Raw genomic sequence first — 18,142 nt, 5'->3', positions numbered from 1 at the left:
CTTACCTAGTGTCTTTGGGGGCTTGAAATTCACTCACAGGAGAGACCTTTAAAGCGGTCAGTGTGGACGTGGGAAGCTGCCTGCCTTCACTTGGCTGTGTCCTGGCGCTCGTCCCTGAGTTCGGGGCGATTCGAGGGGCTGCCTCGCACGTCCCGCTGGCGGGCACCCTCTGCTGTCTAGCTCCCTGTGAACCCCACACTCCGCTGGGGTGTCGTGCTCGTCGGGGAGCCTCCTGACTTCCATCCTCGCTCGCTTTCCCCCCGCTCCCCACCTCTGTTTTCACCCTGCACTTGCTGCTTCTGTGTCCTTTACCTCAGACTCCGAGCTCCTTGTGGGCAGGGTGTCCGTTTTCCTTCTCTGTGTTCTCACTGCTGTAAGTGATCAACACATGTTTGTTGAGTAACGAATGAATGAATAAAAATACTAAGAAACTTAAAGTTAGTGGAAATACCATGTGAATGTTAGGTAACCTGAGTGTCTGTTTCAGCCATATATTTTGGTGGACTTTTAAATGAAAATTCCTCTTCTCCCTGCAGAAAAAGAAAGAAAAGAAAAAAATACACATCTCATTCATTTAAACCTATTCAAAATCATTTAAACCTAAATCATTTAGCCACGTACCTTAGTTTTTCATGTACTTTCTCCCGATTCGGGTATTTTACTCTGAAAATGGTGGCAAGGCACGTTGTGAGGAAAGCTTCTTGTCACCAGGGGCCTCCAGGCTCTTTCCCCAGAGGGTCTGGTGGGAATGCCAACCTGCAGCCTGTCCCACAAAGGGGGGAAGCAAATGCCCCGCCTGGCAGTTCTTGGCCGTCTTTCTTATGGAACACTCTTACTTGGAATATCGAAATCTTATCCATGCTCTGTTGGCTTAAGAAACATGCCTTTTTAGTAGCAGGTAGATAAACGCTTTGTGTCCTTTTTTGCCAGCTCTTGTTCAACCCCAGTTAACGACAAGAGTGTTCCTGTTGGTGGTGTTAAGATAGGAATTGTTCTTCTTGTTACCCACTCAAGGTTTTACAGTTGCACAGCATCTAGAAGCAGTGGTGTTTTGTTCACAGCCAAGCTCTTCCCTGAGCCTCTGTCTTAAGACTCTGGTTCTGCCATCCCCGAGTTTGTGACTTAATGATTCCTTACTGATAACTGAGGAACGTGCAAACGCTCACTTCCTGCTCGGCCACCTTGTGGCTGTGTGGCCTTAGCAAGTTACTACCCTGTGCTTCTGCAGTACGGATAAGAATAGTACTCACCTGATGGGGCTGCCATAGGATTAAGTACGTTAATCCACATAAAGAACCCATGACAAGGGCCAGGCTTACTGTAGGTGCTCAGGGCATGTCACCGTATTTTAGTTGTAATTTGAGTTTCCATTCCTCTGAAAATAGTTGCGGCTCTTCATGTGGTTGAGTCAGAGCAGGCAGGCCCACTGGCTGGAGCATGTTTAGTTTGGGTTAATATAATTGCGCTCATTCTCCACGGCCCCATTGAGGCTGGTTAATTTCATCCTGGCCAGAGGAGGAAGAGCGCTTTCCTTATCACCTCAGTAGGATGGTACCTCTTAAAGGTGGTCCCGGAAACGGTATTAAAGTCACCCTTGTTTCCCTTAGTTCAGGGCTCGATTCCTTAAGTCCACTGGTCATTCCTTCTCTCTGTGAAGGAGTTGCCTAGACTGTTGAATCTCATGGACGGTGGATAGTATCCGTCCACAACCCTAAACATTTATCAACTTGGCAAATAATGTTTTGGCACATACTCGATGCCAGGCTCAAAGTGAGGAAGAACGTGCCCCTGCCGTCGAGGCGCAGTGGTTCTTAAGCCCTCAGGACGTGGGGTTTTCCTCAGCGTTCTGTCTCGGGGCTTCCGGGTAGGACTCGGCAGCCCATCAGAACCCCGCCACCAGCCACCAGAACCCCTGATCTTGGGGAAACGGTGAACCGAGGATTACGGCGTGGGTCTCTCCACACCAGCCTAGGGGCGAGCGAGCACAGGGTCCTGGGAGAGCCAGAGAAAGCGAAAGCCCTGGGGAGGGGCTGCACACGCAGGGTGGCTGGGAGGCTGGGACCAGGTTCCAGGTGTTTGTGCCCGTCTTGGCAGATGTGAGAGGACTGCTTGTTTAGGTGGATGTGGAGGAGGTGAGATCTGAGGGCCTTCAGCGACCACCTAGAGTCTCATGGGCTCCACGTTCCTGGCGGGCGTGGCCGGCGGTGGGGCTGTGCCTACTATCTGCGAGGGTGGGAAGGTCAGGGGGAGGGATGGTGGGTTTGGGGTGTGTTTTGACAGAATGGTCCTGTCACCCACGGTGCCTGTTTAGACCCTCAGTATGTCACTGCAGCCTGTGGGATGGTGGCCGAGATGGTGGAGGCACTGCCGTTGGTGCTGGCCTTGGGTCATAAAAGGAACAGCAGCGCCCCGGCGTTCCTCACGCCGGTGCTCAAGAACATCGTCATCAGCCTGGCCCGCTTGCCCCTCGTCAACAGCTACACGCGCGTCCCGCCCCTGGTGAGTCTGTCCCTCCCTTTGCACAGGACCCAAGTGATGGGGACACGCAGGCAGGCCCCAGCTCGGGACTCTGAGAGTGCGAAGCCGCTCACATGCCCGCTTGCGGTGGCCAGGGCGTTCCTTGGTTGCATTCGTGACACCGGGCTGGTTTCCTCGGGCGTGATGTGGCTCAGTCGTGAGTAGAAATGCTCCGAAATGGGGTGGGGCATCATCACATGATGAAATGAGATTTTTTTTCTCCCACGATGCTGGATGTGATTCCGAGGTCCTCAGGCTCATCTGTTGAACAGGAGAGCAGAAATGATACCTCCTGGAGTGAGCGTTTCCCTTTAGGTAGTCACCCTCGGGGGAAGCTCGGGGGGTGTGGCACAGCTGCAGCTCCTCCGCTCTTTTAAAGCTGGCTTTGGAACCAGGGTCAGGTGGGCGTCGTCAGTGGGACCCGGCTCCACGTCACAGAGGGGCCTGGGCAGGCGGGCCGCGGGTGCAGGAGGCTGCGCTGCTGCCCTCACACCTGCTGGAGGGAGAGATAGGGCGATGGGCTGGCACCCGCGGGCTGGAGCCAGCAGGGGGAGGTGGGCCCGACCGAGAGGCAGGTGCTTGTTGCCGCCTGGAAGGGTGCGTGCCCGCCGGCGGGGCTCAGCCTCTGTGCGTGTGAGGTTCTGCAGCGGCTGCACCGAGGCCGTGGTGCGCCCCGACCCCGAGGGTGAAGAGGGTTTCGCTGTGGGAGCTCTTTCTGGGGAAAAACCCAGTGACGTGCTGTCCTGGGGTCGCCGTGGAAACTGGGAGTTGTGGGCGTTGGCGAAACCCGGCACCCCGGGGTGGGGAGAGCTGGGGAAGTCAGGTGTGGGTCTCAGCCCGGGCGCTGCGCTTGGGCCGTCGCTGCAGTTGTCGAGACAGCTCACCTTTGGGTGGGAGCGGGGAGCCGATGCAGGCGGGCACAGTCCAGAGGCTTCGATGGCTGGCCCGGACGTGGGAAGAGCCGCCCAGACCACGCATGCCGTAGCTGAAACTCTGCGAGCGTGGGCTTGAACCCACGCAGCTCCACGACCCTGCCACGGGACGTTCAGGAGGGTTCGGGGAGAGGTGAGAGGCTGAGAGGGCGTCTTCCAGAGGCCAGTGGGCGCTGGGGCTGCGGGGGCCAGCCGGCCACCTCCTCGAGGCCCACGTGGCCGGCTTTGGGGATGCAGAGTGCGAGCTCTGGCCGGCTGCGGCCTGTGTCCTCCGAGGGGGTCGGCTCGGCCAGTTGGGAGCTGGGCTCCTGCTGCCGGGGCAGCCTCGGCGCCTCTGGTGTGCGTGGCAGCACCAGACGACAGAGCTGGACTTGACGGAGTTTACAAACGGCTGGCGTGGCTCTTGTCGTGCCTGCTCGCGGTAAATATTGCTGTGTGCGGCCGACCCTCACGTGCTCCTGCCAGCCTCTAAGGGTTGGGGGCACCTGCGCGGGCGGCCCTGGGCAGGTCTGGGAGCCCCCGCGGCACCAGCGCCCAGGGCCCTCCCTCCGCCGTGTCTGCGCTCAGGAAGAGGTGGCCCGCCAGGAGCTGCGCCTAGAGGAAGCGTGTTTCCTGGCTCCCTCGCGGGGCGGCCGTCCTGACTTGACTCGGGAGGCTGTGTCTCTTTCATCCTCTCAGGTGTGGAAGCTCGGATGGTCACCCAAGCCGGGAGGGGATTTTGGCACCGTGCTCCCCGAGATCCCCGTGGAGTTCCTCCAGGAAAAGGAAGTCTTCAAAGAGTTCATCTACCGCATCAATACGCTAGGTAGTCCGGGTCTCCCCTGCGATGTGGTTACACGTCATCACGTGCCTGCCCTGGGGGAGCCAGGGCTGCAGTAGTGGGACCCGTCTTCTCCTTTTATTCCACAAAAGAGTTAAGGCATAACGTAATCGTGCATACGTTCTGTAATGTACACAAAGCTGTCACGGTGAGAAGTTTGATCCAAGTGTGTGTGTGTGTGTGAGTTTAATGCCAGATTTTCCTGTGTCAGGCTTGTTTCCGGTCAGGAAGGGTACCCTAGTAATTGGAAATGCTAAGGCACATTCAGCCTTTGTGTAGCACCTAAGCTAAAGGGCAGCAGTGATTCCCTCTGAGTGCTTCCTATGTGGTCACTGGTGCCCCTTTCCTCGGATGCAGAACCAGGAGCCTGGGCGGGATGGAGCCAGAGGTGGCGGGGGGGAGAGTAGGCTTTAGGTGGGCAACACTGGGCTTCGTGTAGTGTGGGGCAGGTCATTTTAACCTCTGGCCTCAACACCCGCATTCTTGTCACTTGTAGCCCTAATACAAGTGACATGGCCACCTCCACCTCCAAGGTCACGGGTGGGGACGTTAGCGCAGCCCTTGAAACAGTCGTTCATCAAACAGCACCTTGAGTGCAGCTTGTGACGATGGTGCTTGAGGGTGGCCCCTCAGAGGTGCCTTCCCCGAGGGCTTGAGCACACACACCCCCGCTAGATTACATTCTTTTTTTTGTGTGTGTGGTACGCGGGCCTCTCAGTGTTGTGGCCTCTCCCGTTGCGGAGCACAGGCTCCAGACGTGCAGGCTCAGCGGTCATGGCTCAGGGGCCCAGCCACTCCGCGGCATGCGGGATATTCCCAGACTGGGGCACGAACCTGTGTCCCCTGCATCGGCAGGCGGACTCTCAACCACTGCGCCACCAGGGAAGCCCCTAGATTACATTCTTTTTTGACCTACTGTTCTTCTTGGTGGGGTCAGAGGGACCAGCGCTTTGACTTTTCTAACAGCTGTACTGAGGTGGAATTCACACAGCACACCCTTCACCCACTCAGAAGTGCAGTTCTGTGGTCTGGGGTGTACACTCAGTCTGGGGATGTGATTTCTGGAGGACGTCCAACCCTCTGGTGAGCAGGGTAGAAGCGGCTCAGACCCCATTTGAGTGTAGCCTGCTCAGATGTCCCTTTACTTCATTGCGTCTACACAGCAGGGCTCCAGAGGGTGCCTCTCGCCGGGCTACCTGGGCTGAACTCAGCCTGGCCTCTTGTGTGCCTTTGGACCTGTGTGCTTCGGTCTCGTCACCACTGGGCTCGGCCGGCAGTGTTGCCGCGTCGCAGCACTGCCGTGAGGGTCCAGGGAGCGGCTGTATGTGGCGCCTGGGCCAGTGAGAGCCGGAGGGCCCAGCTGCCACATGGCATCGAAAAGTCTGAGCAGCAGGGGACCCTCTGTCTAAAGTGACATTTGCATTTCTAGGGTGGACCAGCCGTACCCAGTTTGAGGAAACGTGGGCCACGCTCCTCGGTGTCCTGGTGACTCAGCCCCTCGTGATGGAGCAAGAGGAGAGCCCCCCCGAAGTAAGGCCGCGGGCGGGCGCCGGTGTCTGCTGGCCGGCGCACGGGCACTTGCAGCAGCTCGCGAGCCGTGCGTGCTGGGAGAGGCAGGGCAGCAAGCTCTTACTTTTCTGTCTCACCGTGTTTTTAAAAGGTAGCCAGATCATGTCATGACTGGTGTTCCAGAGCAGGAATGAGCCTCCCCAAGGTCTGGGTACCCTAGAATCGCGGCCGGAGTGCCTTTACCACAGTGCACTGCCCTTTCAGGGTCAGTAGCATTATGTCCTTTCTTGAAAATATTTTTCAGTTTTGTTTCTCAATATTCAGGGTACAGTGGGTAGCAACATTTCATCAAAATGAAAAGGCACGTCATAAAGGCCACACATACGTACGTGTGTTCATTTCTCTTGACTGTTTTGCGAAAATTTTATCAGGCTTCTTGGGGTATTAATGCATATTATGTTACTTTAACATTAATAAAAAAACATGTTCAGATAAAGCAAAGCCTGAAACATTAAGTCATGAGATACGTTTTTAATTCTGACGGAAGGTATGGTATGAACGTCCAGAAATGGCAGTTCAAAGAGTATGTATGTCAGGAATCATCAGGTTGTCTTTCACAGGTGTGGAACTAACAGGGTGTCATATGCAGAGTCCCTAAAATCAGTGAGGAAATTTAAGGACAGTTTCTTAAAAGTAATTCACGTTTGGAGGTTTGTGCCTGTAGGAGACCTTGCTTTCAAAAGCAGCCATTTGCCCATCAGATTCATCTCAAACCACAGATGTGTGTGGGTTCTGGTGAACTGACGCAGACACAACAGGACCCTGGCTGGGAAGGCACATCCCTCTGTCGCACTCGGGGGGGCCCCGCCCTCAAGGCCACGTGGCTGGACAGCCGCGGCCCGCAGCTTCTGCCCACAGGCGGGGCAGCGGTGTTGCCCGTGTTGTGACTTGGTGACGTGGGCTCCCCTTGCAGGAAGACACGGAGAGGACCCAGATCCACGTCCTGGCCGTGCAGGCCATCACCTCCCTGGTGCTGAGCGCGATGACTGTGCCTGTTGCCGGCAACCCAGCCGTGAGCTGCCTGGAGCAGCAGCCCCGGAACAAGCCCCTGAAAGCTCTCGGCACCAGGTTTGCCCGAGAAGCCGCGTGTCTCCAGGGGCAGCCTCGGTGGGAGCAGGGAGGCGCCAGGGTGCCCTTGCCTTTGCTGCCGGAATTAAAGACAGAAACCCCGTGCGGGGGGTGCAGACCCAAAGTGGCTGGCTGAGGCCTGATGACTCGGGCATCCGGTGTGGAGGGCAGATTCCGAAGGAGCTGACAGAGCACCTGTGCAGGGCCTGCGGACGGGAACCGCCCACAGAGGGTGTGGGCCTGGGGCTTGGAGGTGCCTGTGTTTCCTTGAGGCAAAGCTGGGGGAAGCCTGGCGGTTTCCACTTGTAAGATTCGGAGGAACCAGATGTTCTGTAACCTTTGTTCTGAACCTTAGGTTTGGGAGGAAGTTGAGCATCATCAGAGGAATCGTAGAGCAGGAAATTCAAGCGATGGTTTCAAAGAGGGAGAATATCGCCACCCATCATCTGTACCAGGCGTGGGACCCCATCCCTTCTCTGTCTCCAGCTACTACAGGTACCTGTGGGGAGAGGGCCGGGTGTCCCTGGGGCTTGCGGGGAAGATGGGTTGAGCGTGGGTGTCAGCTTATGCCCTGGGCCGGTGGGCACAGCTGGACAGTCCTGGCGCCGAGGCGGGATCCCAGGAGGGCCCATCCACCAAAGCTGTCGTCTGGGCTCCCAGAGGGCCGCCGGCTGGGTAGTCGCCTCGTTCGTGGCTACTGACTCTTAGCTTTTACACCTCAGCCCACAACCGGTTCCTGTTCAGAGTCTGAAGCTGGTCTGTTACAGAGAAAAAGTGATAATTCAGCATCGCCCCGCTGGCCCTGCCGGCTTAACGGGTTGTGAAGGGATAGAGCACCCCCGAGCCCCTCGCGGCCGTGCGGGCGGCACTCACGCGCCCTTGCTCCCGCAGGTGCCCTCACCAGCCACGACAAGGTCCTGCTGCAGGTCAACCCCGAGCGGGAGCTGGGGAACACGAGCTACAACCTCGGCCAGGTCAGTCCCCCAGCCTCCGTCCAGCGCGAGGCCCCATGGGGCGCGTGGGGACCGGGGGGCCTGTCAGGGTTCTCAAGCTCCTCCCCACCGCGCCCTCTGCAGAGTAAGCATGGCATTCTGTTGCATTTGTGGGGGGCTTTGTTAAGCAAGTAATTGAGAGAAACGGGGTCCTCAAGTGACTGCCAGTGAGGACAAGTTTTGAAAAGGGGTCTCACGTTCTGGTTCAGTTTTGTGCCGAGACCTCACGCAGATGTCCCTTAGGAGTGAAAGTGTCCTTCCCTAGAGACTCTTTCCTTCCCTCTCCTCGGCCGCTCCCGCCCGGCGCGCTTCATCAGGCCCTGAGTCCTGAAGGCAGAGCGCCCGGCAGCCCTGCTGAGTGCCGGGGGCTGCTCGCCTCGGGGGCCCCGGGCCGCACCTGCGGCTCCGCGCCCCTTGCCTCCTGCCCTGAGCGTCAGCTCCCTGTCCTGTGCCCCTTGAAGGTGTCCATCCGCTCCGTGTGGCTGGGGAGCAGCGTCACGCCCCTGAGAGAGGAGGAGTGGGCCGAGGAGGAGGAGGCCCCCGCGCCGTCGTCCCCGCCCACGTCTCCAGTCAGCGCCAGGTTCCCGTCTGCCTTCTGTGTTCAAGCGCTCGGAGAGCTCTGATTAGTCACTTGACTTTCTGGGCTGTTTCTGGAAATGAACCTCTCATCTCTGTTGGGGGACATTGCAGGAAACACCGGGCTGGAGTCGACATCCATTCCTGTTCGCAGTTTTTGCTCGAGTTGTACAGTCGCTGGATCCTGCCGTCAAGTTCAGCCAGGAGGACCCCTGTCATCCTGATCAGCGAGGTGGTGCGGTCGGTGCGTTTGCCTCCCCCGCTGCCTCCCGCCCGGGGTTCCCGGCCTCTGGGCGCCCGTGCGGGGACGCGTAGACACAGGTGGAGGATGTAGTACTTCTGGAGCCAGTGAAGGAGCGGTTTCCGCTGGTCCAGTCACTGGCAGTGACACCCGTCAGTCCAGTGGGGGTGTCGTGGGGACGGCACGTTAACCGTAAGGTCTGAAGGGTCACCGTCCTTGTCCACGTTGTCTCCTCGGGGGCTTGTGACAGACAGTCCCCTGACCACCAACCCACCGACCACCCAACCACCGATTGGTGCTTGAGAAGCACCAGTTTAGAGCAGTTGTTCTCCAGCTGTCGGCCAGGGGATTTCTCTGCATCCTTGAGATTGGTGGGGACCCCAAGGAGCGCTGGTGTCTGTCGGTGACATCCATCCGTGCTTGCAGTATTGGAAGTCACATCTGAGAAGGTTTAAAAGTTACTTATTCAGTGCTGGCTTCTCTACGTCACCCAGGTTAGCCATCCAGCAAGGAGAGATGCCCAGTTACTGGAACCGTCTTGTTACCTGTGCAGCACAGAGTTTTTATTATTTTTACCGAAAGATGTCTCTTTTAGGTAAAGACAGACTTTTTTTTCTTCCAAGTCTGTTTTTCTCAATACTCCTTTAAAGTTTTCTAAATTGTTTCATATCTGGTCAAGTTGAGATTTTTAAGAACCTCATTTTTAATTTGTAATGTAAGTTACCAATTGATTTTTTCAAAAAAGTCAACAAGTTTAAGTACTGCTAAAGAGCTTAAATTTTTAAAAGTTATCCATTTAAAAATAATAAGGATAACAATTTCTATTTTAAAATAATTTTTTTAAATTAGTTTTTGTGCGCTTTTGCAAATCTCTTTAATGTCTGGCTCATTAGAAGTCCCCTGAGGGGACTTCCCTGGTGGTCCAGTAGTTAGGACTCCACGCTTCCACTGCAGGGAACGAGGGTTCGATCCCTAGTCAGGGAGCTAAGATCCCACATGCCGCATGGCGCGGCCAAGACACTTGTATCTCCTCTGCACTCAGTCTGTTAATATTAAGTAATTTCTAGAAAATACCACCGTACAGTTGGGAGAGCACAGGAGAGAAAGGCAAGTAGGGTCTTAGCATTTTTAGGAAAATAGTTTTGACCTTGTGGCCCTGAGAGGCTCACCTAAGAAGTGCTCTTTTAGATGACTTGCTGAGTGTCCTGCTGGCTTGTTGGTTCAGCTCACCTGGGGCCTCTGAGAAGGGGCCGACCCCAGCCTTCCCTCACGCTCCTAAAGAAAAAGGGCCTTCGTGCCTAATCAAAGTTTGTTTTTAGACGTAATGTGAACACTGAACGTTTCGGGGAGACAAAAAGAATCATCGCCAAAGCATTAATTTCCAAAATGATCACCCATTTCTCCGTTCCGGGGCTTTGGGTAGCTTCGCCGGCGGTGGCCTGGGGGTGGGTTCCCACGCGGCAGCAGTGTGTGCGTACAGGCACTAGGAGGATGTGCGGGTACAGGGTTACAGTGTAGTTTAGGTTTCCGGGTTTTGTTGGTTGCTTTTCCCGGTCAGGGCCCCTGTGAAGTCCCGCGTCGCGCGCTTCCCATAGCGTAACTCACCCCTTCCTGCCCGCATGTCCCGTTGCCAGCTTCTCGTGGTCTCAGACTTGTTTACGGAGCGCAGCCAGTTTGAGACGATGTACCTGACGCTGACAGAGCTGCGGAGGGTGCACCCTTCGGAAGACGAGATTCTGCAACAGTACCTGGTACCCGCCACCTGCAAGGCGGCCGCCGTCCTCGGGATGGTGAGTGGGAGGCGGCGTGGGGCCTGGGCGCGCGTCGCTGTGGAGCGTGCGGGGCTGGGCGAGCCTCGGCTGGGGCTCCTGTCCCCTGGTCCCTCAGGTTATCCCGTGCCTGGCCCTGGACGGGCTCGGCTGTGCCGGCGGGGCAGCGGGGCTGGCTCCTCCTGGACGGTCGCCCGCGGCCCACAGCGCCGCACCCTCCTCCCCCGTGTGCTGCCGCCCGCCGTGCTCCCGGTCCCCAGGGCCTCTCCCGGGGCCGCTTGTCTCTGGCCCTGCGCTCCCACCCCTGGAGCTGGGTCCTGTGCTCTGTTCTGAGCCCGGGGCCCGGGCGGGCCTCCTCCTGAGCCTCTAGCTGGTCGGGACTCGCCACCTTCTGTGGCCACATCACCACGCGGCACAGGCGCAGGAAGTACTGACCGCCGGCCCGGCCATGTCTTAGAGCGTGTTAAAATAGCAGCCCTGCCGTTGGAGGCAAATAGCGTGACTGCAGGCCACGTGGCATCCGCCGGTCACTGCTGTTTCTCACTCATGTCTCCTGGAATCCAGCTCTATGCTAGAATAGAGACTCGCTCCCTGAACAAACGCAGGGGTGGCCGCCGTGAGCCGGGCATTTGGGCCCATCAGCGAGGGGCGGGGTGGCACCCAGGTGCCTCTCCCACATCCCACACCCATGCTGTCTGTCCTGATTGCGCTGCCATTTGCGGAGCTCCCCCTCGTGCCCCACACACGCTGTGTACAGGCTGGCGGAGGTGGGGCCGCCATGATCCCACCTGCTCCCGAGGAGGCCAAGACAGGGGGCTGCTGACTTGCTCCAGGTCGCACGGGACGGGGCAGACGTGGGGTGTGAGCTGGGGTCCCCTCCTTCCCGACTGTTCCCCCATTGAATTTGTCCCTCCAAGCCAAGGCCCAGAGCAGGTACCATTCATCCTGGGTGGCCTTCGGCCCTGGGGCCACCGTCCAGGGAACAGAAACAATGAGTCCCTTCCGCTGAGCAGACAGCTCTTCCAAGTGTCGGCCCTCTGGGTGTGGAGAGGGAGGTATGTGCAGCCAGGCTTGAAGGGGTCCTCTTGTCCTTGCGGGAGTTTCAAGTGCTGGGTGTTTTCATGGTAATTGTGTTTGTGCTCTGGCCTAGATCCCTGAGGCAAATGTTGTGTTGTCAGTAAATGGATCGAGTGATCGTGGTTTTCAAGAAGAGGCTTAGGCAGGATGGCACGGGACGTGGACTCCCGGCCGGTGTGAAGGGCAGCGCACTTTCCCTCAGGGCACTCTCTCTGCACATCGTGGCCTGTGCCCCTGCGCCCCGTGCAGCACCGGCGTTCCCGTTGCCCAGTGTGGTGGTAGCGGTGCCCTGCAGCGGGTCCTGGTGGTGGTGGTGGCCCTGGGTGCGGGCAGGAGGGGTAGGAGTCTCAGCAGTGTCACGTCCTCGGGGGCCACAGGACAGTTCCGGGGGCTGCCGGGCCGGGCAGCCTCTGTGGCTTTTGCAGAGCGAGACAAGGCCCTCGGCCAGCAGTGGCCGCCTGTGTCTGGGCAAGGTGGTCTGTGAAGAGCAGTGGTCGCCATCTCCGCCTTGTGAAGGGTCTTCTCTGATACAAAGCCGATCTGAAGTGCGGAGTGTGGTGCTGAGTGTTGAGGTCCCTACCCCTCTCCATCCTGCTTAGGCTGCTGAGGGAAACTAAGACCATTTTCCTACAAGTTAGCATAGGCTACTGTGCGGGTCCCCAAGGCCACACCAGGAGGACACGCAGGACTCACATACACTCAGGGCTCTGATCCATCGCAGTGAAGGGCTGTGAAGCAGAACCACCGAAGGGAGAGGGCCTGGGGGCGAGGTCCAGAGGAAACAGGCGCTAGCTTCCAGAACCCCGTCCCATGGAGTCACGCGGGCCACACTCCACCCCCAGCGACACGCTGTCCCCAGGGAAGCTCGTCAGAGACTCAGAACCGGGGCTCTCATTGCCGGCCCGCAGGCTCCGCAGGCCCCTCTGCCGGGCACACACCGAACTCCAGCCCCGGGGAGGGGGGAAGGGTGTCAGCACAGACACAGCAGGGGAGGCCCAGGGAGCCCCCCATCCCGACACCCCAGCTCCCGGACGCCAGCCCCGCACGCAGGCCTCGCAGAGGGCTCTGTTCTGCACACCGGCCCGACCGCAGCGTGAGGCCAGCCTCTCTCGGCGCCCCACGGCACTGTGAGGCTAGCCTCCGCGTGTGCTGCGCCCTAGGACAAGGCCGTGGCAGAGCCGGTCAGCCGGCTGCTGGAGAGCACGCTCAGGAGCGGCCATCTGCCCAGCAGGATCGGAGCCCTGCATGGCGTCCTCTACGTGCTGGAGTGCGACCTCCTAGACGACACCGCAAAGCAGCTCATCCCGGTCATCAGCGACTATCTCCTCTCCAACCTCAAAGGCACAGCCCAGTGAGTGGCAGCGGCCAGGACCTCCTGCTGCTGTCTCCCTCCAGGGCTTCTGTCTGACCAGAGGTGGGGGGCTGTGAGAAGTGACGTTGCACATTTCAAAGCGTATGTCAGACCCCGGCCGTATCATGGGCAGGGGTCAGCAGGAACCCAGGCGGGCACCCTTCTCACAGGGACAGTGGCTGCGGTCACTGAGACAGGAGGATACCACGTGCCATCAGGTGGGAGTAGCCACCACGCGTGGCTGAGCCTGGCCCTTGTCTCGTTCTCAGCTGCGTGAACATCCACAGCCAGCAGCACGTGCTGGTGATGTGTGCCACGGCCTTCTACCTGATTGAGAACTACCCTCTGGACGTCGGGCCGGAGTTCTCCGCATCCATCATACAGGCGAGGGGGAACGGGCGTGGGCTCCGTGCTCCGGGACCTGTGCGGTGGGGCCCTTGGTGGTTTTCATCTGGGGGAAGGTGCATGAGCGACAGGAGGCCAGATGTGGCTCTTTGACCGGGAGGTCTTCCTTCCTGTCCAGATGTGTGGGGTGATGCTGTCTGGAAGCGAGGAGTCCACCCCGTCCATCGTTTACCACTGTGTCCTGAGGGGCCTGGAGCGCCTCCTGCTCTCCGAGCAGCTCTCCCGGCTGGATGCGGAGTCCCTGGTCAAGCTGAGCGTGGACAGAGTGAACGTGCACAGCCCGCACCGCGCCATGGCGGCCCTGGGCCTGATGCTCACCTGTATGTACACAGGTGAGCAGGGGGCCACCTGTGCCCGGCGGGTCAGTGCCGCTGAGCTCCGGACGCACAGGACGCAGACCACAGGCCCCTCCAGTTCTCAAGGTTGCAGAGCTGTGCGGGTGTCGGAACCCTGCCTGGGAGCGGGTCTGCAGACAGACCCCTGGGCCCTGTGTGGCTGGGCTGGGCCCTGGGGTGCTGGGGGCTCCCGCCACCTGGTCTGAGATCATCTCTAGGTGTTTAGTAAACTCCTGTGCGAGTTCCAGGCCCTGTTTACGGAGCCTGTCCAATTTTACAAATGAAAAGAACTGACCGGCTTTGTTTCAGGAAAAGAGAAAATCAGTCCAGGCAGAACCTCAGACCCCAGCCCTGCTGCCCCTGACAGCGAGTCAGTGATCGTGGCCATGGAGCGTGTGTCTGTTCTTTTTGACAGGTAAGAATGGAGCCTGACAGGTAAAGCCCTGGAGCGTTAGCCGGGAGCTGCTGCTTCCTACACACCCGCTCTGCTCTCAGCCCGCCTGTGCCCTGAGCGCGCTCGCGCTGCCCTCGGGCTCTGCTCCAGCCGCCAGTCCTAGGACCCCAGCGCCCTGTCCCCAGTGCCGGCGTGTCTGCTGAAGGCGAGGGGCAGTGCCGGCCATGTGGTGGTGTCGGGAGGGCCTGTAATGAGACTGGGCGTGCAGCCCTGGTCGGTAACGGGACTGGCCATCAGACCTGCTGCCTTGTGAGAGGAGCCTTAGAGCCACGTTTGCAGTGGCTCAGGAGGCTTCGGGAGACCGTGGTACAGACTTAAATGACAGACGTCTTTGAGAGCCTGCCCCCGACGTGTGTGCCCTTGTGTCCAGGACTGGCTCAGTTTGCGGTCCTGCAGAATGGGTGAGGGGGCCTCATCCGGCTTTGCCCCAGGCCTCCTGGTCCAGGCGACGTGCTGTGTCTGTGGCCTTGGGGCAGCCGACTCCGCACCACTCAGCCTGACAGGTCTGGTCAGCTCGGTCAGGAGGAGGCCATTTGGGGTTTCACAAGAGCACACTTAGCAGGACTTTCTCCGTCTGCTCTGGCCAGGTGAGGGGCTGTGGGAAGCTGAGCGCGTGGGCTGTTTTCACGTTGAGCGTTGAAAGCGTTTACAGTCATTCTTCCCTCACATTCTTCGGGCCCCTCCACGGTGGGCAGGGCCGCCCACGCAGGCCCCTGCCCACGTGGGGCTTGCATTCCCATGCCTGCTGGTGGGATAAACGCTTCAGCCAGTGCAGTGCCGGCGTTCAGCCTGACCACCTTCCAGACACGTGGAGGGACGCTGGCTTGACAAAGCTGACTTTGAGTTGTGAGTGTCGCCCATGCTGGGCAGCGGCTGGCGTCTGCAGGCAGGTGGGACGGTCACTCCTGGGCCAGTTTCTGGGTCCTTTCTGGTGCTTTTCAGTCACACATAGCTTTCCTGTACGGTCGTCTCTCGGTATCCACGGGGATTGGTTCCGGGACCCCCACGGATTCCAAACTCTGCTGATGCTCAAGTCCCTGGCATAAAATAGTGGAGAGCACTCCGCCTCTGTGTCCTCGGGCTCTGCCTTCACCCAGCCAGCTGCGGAGTGAAGTGCGGGTGCGGAACCCGCGGATACGGAGGGCCAGCGGTGTGTGCTAACGGTACGGCAGCGCGAGTAGCCTGCTGGCCGCCTGCCCAGCTGGAACCTGGAAGGACGCTGCCCAAGATGCCCGCTGAGGGTGTGTTGAGGGGAGGTGTCAGGAGGGCACCAGGGACAGGCGGGAGAGAAGGGGGCCTGGCGAGACGCTGACAGGTTCCAGGAGCGTGTGGACACTGGTGAGGACAGGCGCGAACGAGGACGTGGTTCTGTTACGACTGACTTAATTCCCCCATAATGCCACTGCCCCAAACCATTTCTGCTTGTTACTCCAGGACCCCTTTTTGGCTTGGGGGCCCCCGTGCGGGTGGGGAGCCCTGGGCAGGGCGAGGCTCTGATCCGTGTCTCCTCCCTGCAGGATCAGGAAGGGGTTTCCCTGTGAAGCCAGAGTGGTGGCGCGCATCCTCCCCCAGTTTCTAGATGACTTCTTCCCGCCCCAGGACGTCATGAACAAGGTCATTGGAGAGTTTCTGTCCAACCAGCAACCGTACCCGCAGTTCATGGCCACCGTAGTGTACCAGGTGAGGGCCCAGTGCAGAGGAGCCCCCAGACCAGGTGCCTACTACCCTCTGAACGTGTCGGCCCCGGGGACTTGCCAGTTCCTCCCCTTGAAGCCAGCCACCACTCTTCCCCCGAAGCCGGTGTTGACGGGGTGGCCCCCCGGGGCTCTCTGCCCTTGCAGGTGTTCCAGACTCTGCACAGCACAGGGCAGTCGTCCATGGTCCGGGACTGGGTCATGCTGTCCCTCTCCAACTTCACGCAGAGGACTCCGGTTGCCATGGCCATGTGGAGCCTCTCCTGCTTCTTTGTCAGCGCTTCCACTAGCCCGTGGGTTTCGGCCATGTATCCTTCCCTGGGTCCTGGGGCCCCGCGGGACGTAGCATTCAGGGGCAGCACTTCCGTCAACATCCAGGTTGACGTTTGCGTTAAGGTTTTGGAAACCTAAGCTCTGCAGAAAGCCCAGGTGTCAAGGTGTTGTTTACCTTAAGCCCCAAGAGAGTAAGCCGTGGACAAGGAAACAGAAAACCATGCGTTCCCCATGCTGAGCGGGAGGGGCGGGGCCGGGGCATTTCTCTGAGGAGTGCGGGGGGGGGGGGGGGGGGGGGGCCGCAAAGAGCTCCTCCCGCCCACTCTGGTCCGTGCAGCTGGGTGTGTCCCTCGTGCTGCTTCTCTTTATTCTTTGTCACGTGCCTCGTATCACTCTCTTGGGTAAAAGCTTAAGTGAAGATCCAGTTCCCACCCCCAAGATGCTGGCTGCTAAAGGGACGTTCCCCTCCTGTCAGCCGCCCCCTAAGACAGACCGCAGAGCCTCGGAGCAGACAGCCGTCCTGGCGCTGTCAGCGGCCCTGGAGGGCAGCACGGCTCTGCCCTCGGCACACGGGTGCCGGGCCAGGGAGGTGCTGCCCAGAGGAGCGCCCTCCGCGGGGGGCTCTGGCTTCCCGGAGCCAAGGTGGGAGGCAGCTGCCGCCTCCACCCCGTCCGCGGCTTGGCTTGGCACTCGGTGCTCCCGGGCCGTTGGCAGGCCTGTGTCGGGGCAGGGGTTCCCAGGGAGGACGGGAGGCAGGTCCCCCCACACTTGCAGCCTTGCGCCCTTAACCGCCCTGCCAGCCTTCCCCACGTCGTGAGCAGGATGGGCAAGCTGGAGCACGTGGACGTGCACCTCTTCTGCCTGGTGGCCGCGGACTTCTACAGACACCAGATAGAGGAGGAGCTCGACCGCAGGGCCTTCCAGTCTGTGTTCGAGGTGGTCGCGGCGCCAGGAAACCCGTATCACCGCCTGCTGGCTTGTTTGCGGAACGTCCACAAGGTCACCACGTGCTGAGCGCCCAGGTGGGCGGAGGCGAGGTGGCGCCAGGACTCGGGGCCCCGCCTGCACCGCGTGGCTCGGCCTCACCGCGTGCAGGGAACGTATGCAGGAATCTTGGGGGTTGAGCCTGAGTCCTTGCAGGGGCAAGAGCAGCCGTTGCTGACCCCCGTGCTAGAGCTAGCGTTAAATGCCAGTCGCCGGTGTGTGCTTCCTCACGTGCGGCCTGTTCGCTGCCACCGGGTCCCAGCTGCTCCTGCCTCGGCTCTCGCAGGTCGGCCGTGAGCCCCTCTGCTGTCCCGCAGGCGGGAGGTGATGCCACGGGCCTCCCAGGGCACCCCCCGCATCTCCCCAGTGAGGCACGGGGTCCTGGGGTCTCGCTGGCTCCTGCAGGCCTGCGTGCCGCGCTGGCATCGGGCCTGGGCGGGGCGGGGTGGCTGGGAGCACGATGGCCTGCGCCGTTCTTCCCTGTCTCTGTTTTCTTCTCAGGATTTAAAGTTTAATTATATCAGTAAAGAGATTAATTTTAAGGTAACTTTCTATGCCCGTGTACAGTCTGTGCATTGCCGAGTCTGTGCTGCGTGTCACGGCCTCCGAGGAGGTCGACGGGAGCCCCTCCCTCTCCCTCCACGAGACTTAACTCTGGCGTTCCTCTCGCCCAAGCCCTAGTCCCCCGACACGCCGCCCTTTTTTGTGCATTCACGTTTAGTTAGAGTTTAGGGAGGTGTTGGCGTGCAGATGTCTGACCGGGAGTTCCCCCTGCCCCCTTACGAGTTGGGAAGGTTCCCCCGTGGCTGTCCTGGTCGTGGGCAGTCAGCGCTGGGGCACAGATGGCTCTCAAGGCTCTCCCACTGGTGACGGGCGGCTCCTGGGCACTTAGCCGACAAGGCCGGCCCGCCTGGCCGTGAGCAGCCTCCGTCCTGACCAACACTGTCGTCCCCCGGCTCCTGTCCTGACTGGGGCTGCGCTCTACCCAGGGGCTGGCCGACGGGTGTTGGGATCCGAGTCCCCCGTGTCCCTCCTGCACAGTGGGGCCCAGAGGCTCGCCTGGTCTGGCAGCCCCAAGGGTGTAA

The 18,142-nt window shown here is 59.6% G+C and overlaps 2 protein-coding genes across 14 annotated transcripts in view; one reads left to right on the top strand and one right to left on the bottom strand.

Annotated features, from left to right (window-relative positions):
- HTT (huntingtin) overlaps positions 1-17,604 on the top strand; it is a 137,019-nt gene extending 119,415 nt beyond the window's left edge. For 6 of the 13 annotated variants that reach the window (XM_060148801.1, XM_060148802.1, XM_060148799.1 and 3 more), the window contains 16 exons: positions 2,312-2,499; positions 4,128-4,254; positions 5,699-5,799; positions 6,752-6,906; positions 7,262-7,401; positions 7,798-7,880; positions 8,360-8,478; positions 8,589-8,718; positions 10,350-10,505; positions 12,722-12,912; positions 13,182-13,296; positions 13,436-13,649; positions 13,962-14,067; positions 15,624-15,786; positions 15,948-16,108; positions 16,874-17,604. In XM_060148801.1, the coding sequence (XP_060004784.1) occupies positions 2,312-2,499; positions 4,128-4,254; positions 5,699-5,799; positions 6,752-6,906; positions 7,262-7,401; positions 7,798-7,880; positions 8,360-8,478; positions 8,589-8,718; positions 10,350-10,505; positions 12,722-12,912; positions 13,182-13,296; positions 13,436-13,649; positions 13,962-14,067; positions 15,624-15,786; positions 15,948-16,108; positions 16,874-17,087 (2,363 nt within the window). In that variant the 3' untranslated portion in view covers positions 17,088-17,604. Of the gene's footprint in view, positions 1-2,311; positions 2,500-4,127; positions 4,255-5,698; positions 5,800-6,751; positions 6,907-7,261; positions 7,402-7,797; positions 7,881-8,359; positions 8,479-8,588; positions 8,719-10,349; positions 10,506-12,721; positions 12,976-13,181; positions 13,297-13,435; positions 13,651-13,961; positions 14,068-15,623; positions 15,787-15,947; positions 16,109-16,873 lie in introns of those variants that run through there. The other 7 variants (XM_060148800.1, XR_009540451.1, XM_060148807.1 and 4 more) reach the window with 7 other exon arrangements.
- LRPAP1 (LDL receptor related protein associated protein 1) overlaps positions 1-18,142 on the bottom strand; it is a 462,538-nt gene that overhangs the window by 213,857 nt on the left and 230,539 nt on the right. The gene's annotated exons all lie outside the window — the stretch shown is intronic.

The sequence above is a fragment of the Lagenorhynchus albirostris genome, chromosome 4 (assembly GCF_949774975.1).
Source record: "Lagenorhynchus albirostris chromosome 4, mLagAlb1.1, whole genome shotgun sequence".
NCBI classification, from domain to species: domain Eukaryota; kingdom Metazoa; phylum Chordata; class Mammalia; order Artiodactyla; family Delphinidae; genus Lagenorhynchus; species Lagenorhynchus albirostris.
The sequence above is the reverse complement of the archived record's forward strand: the minus strand, read 5'-3'. Positions and strand labels throughout refer to the sequence as shown.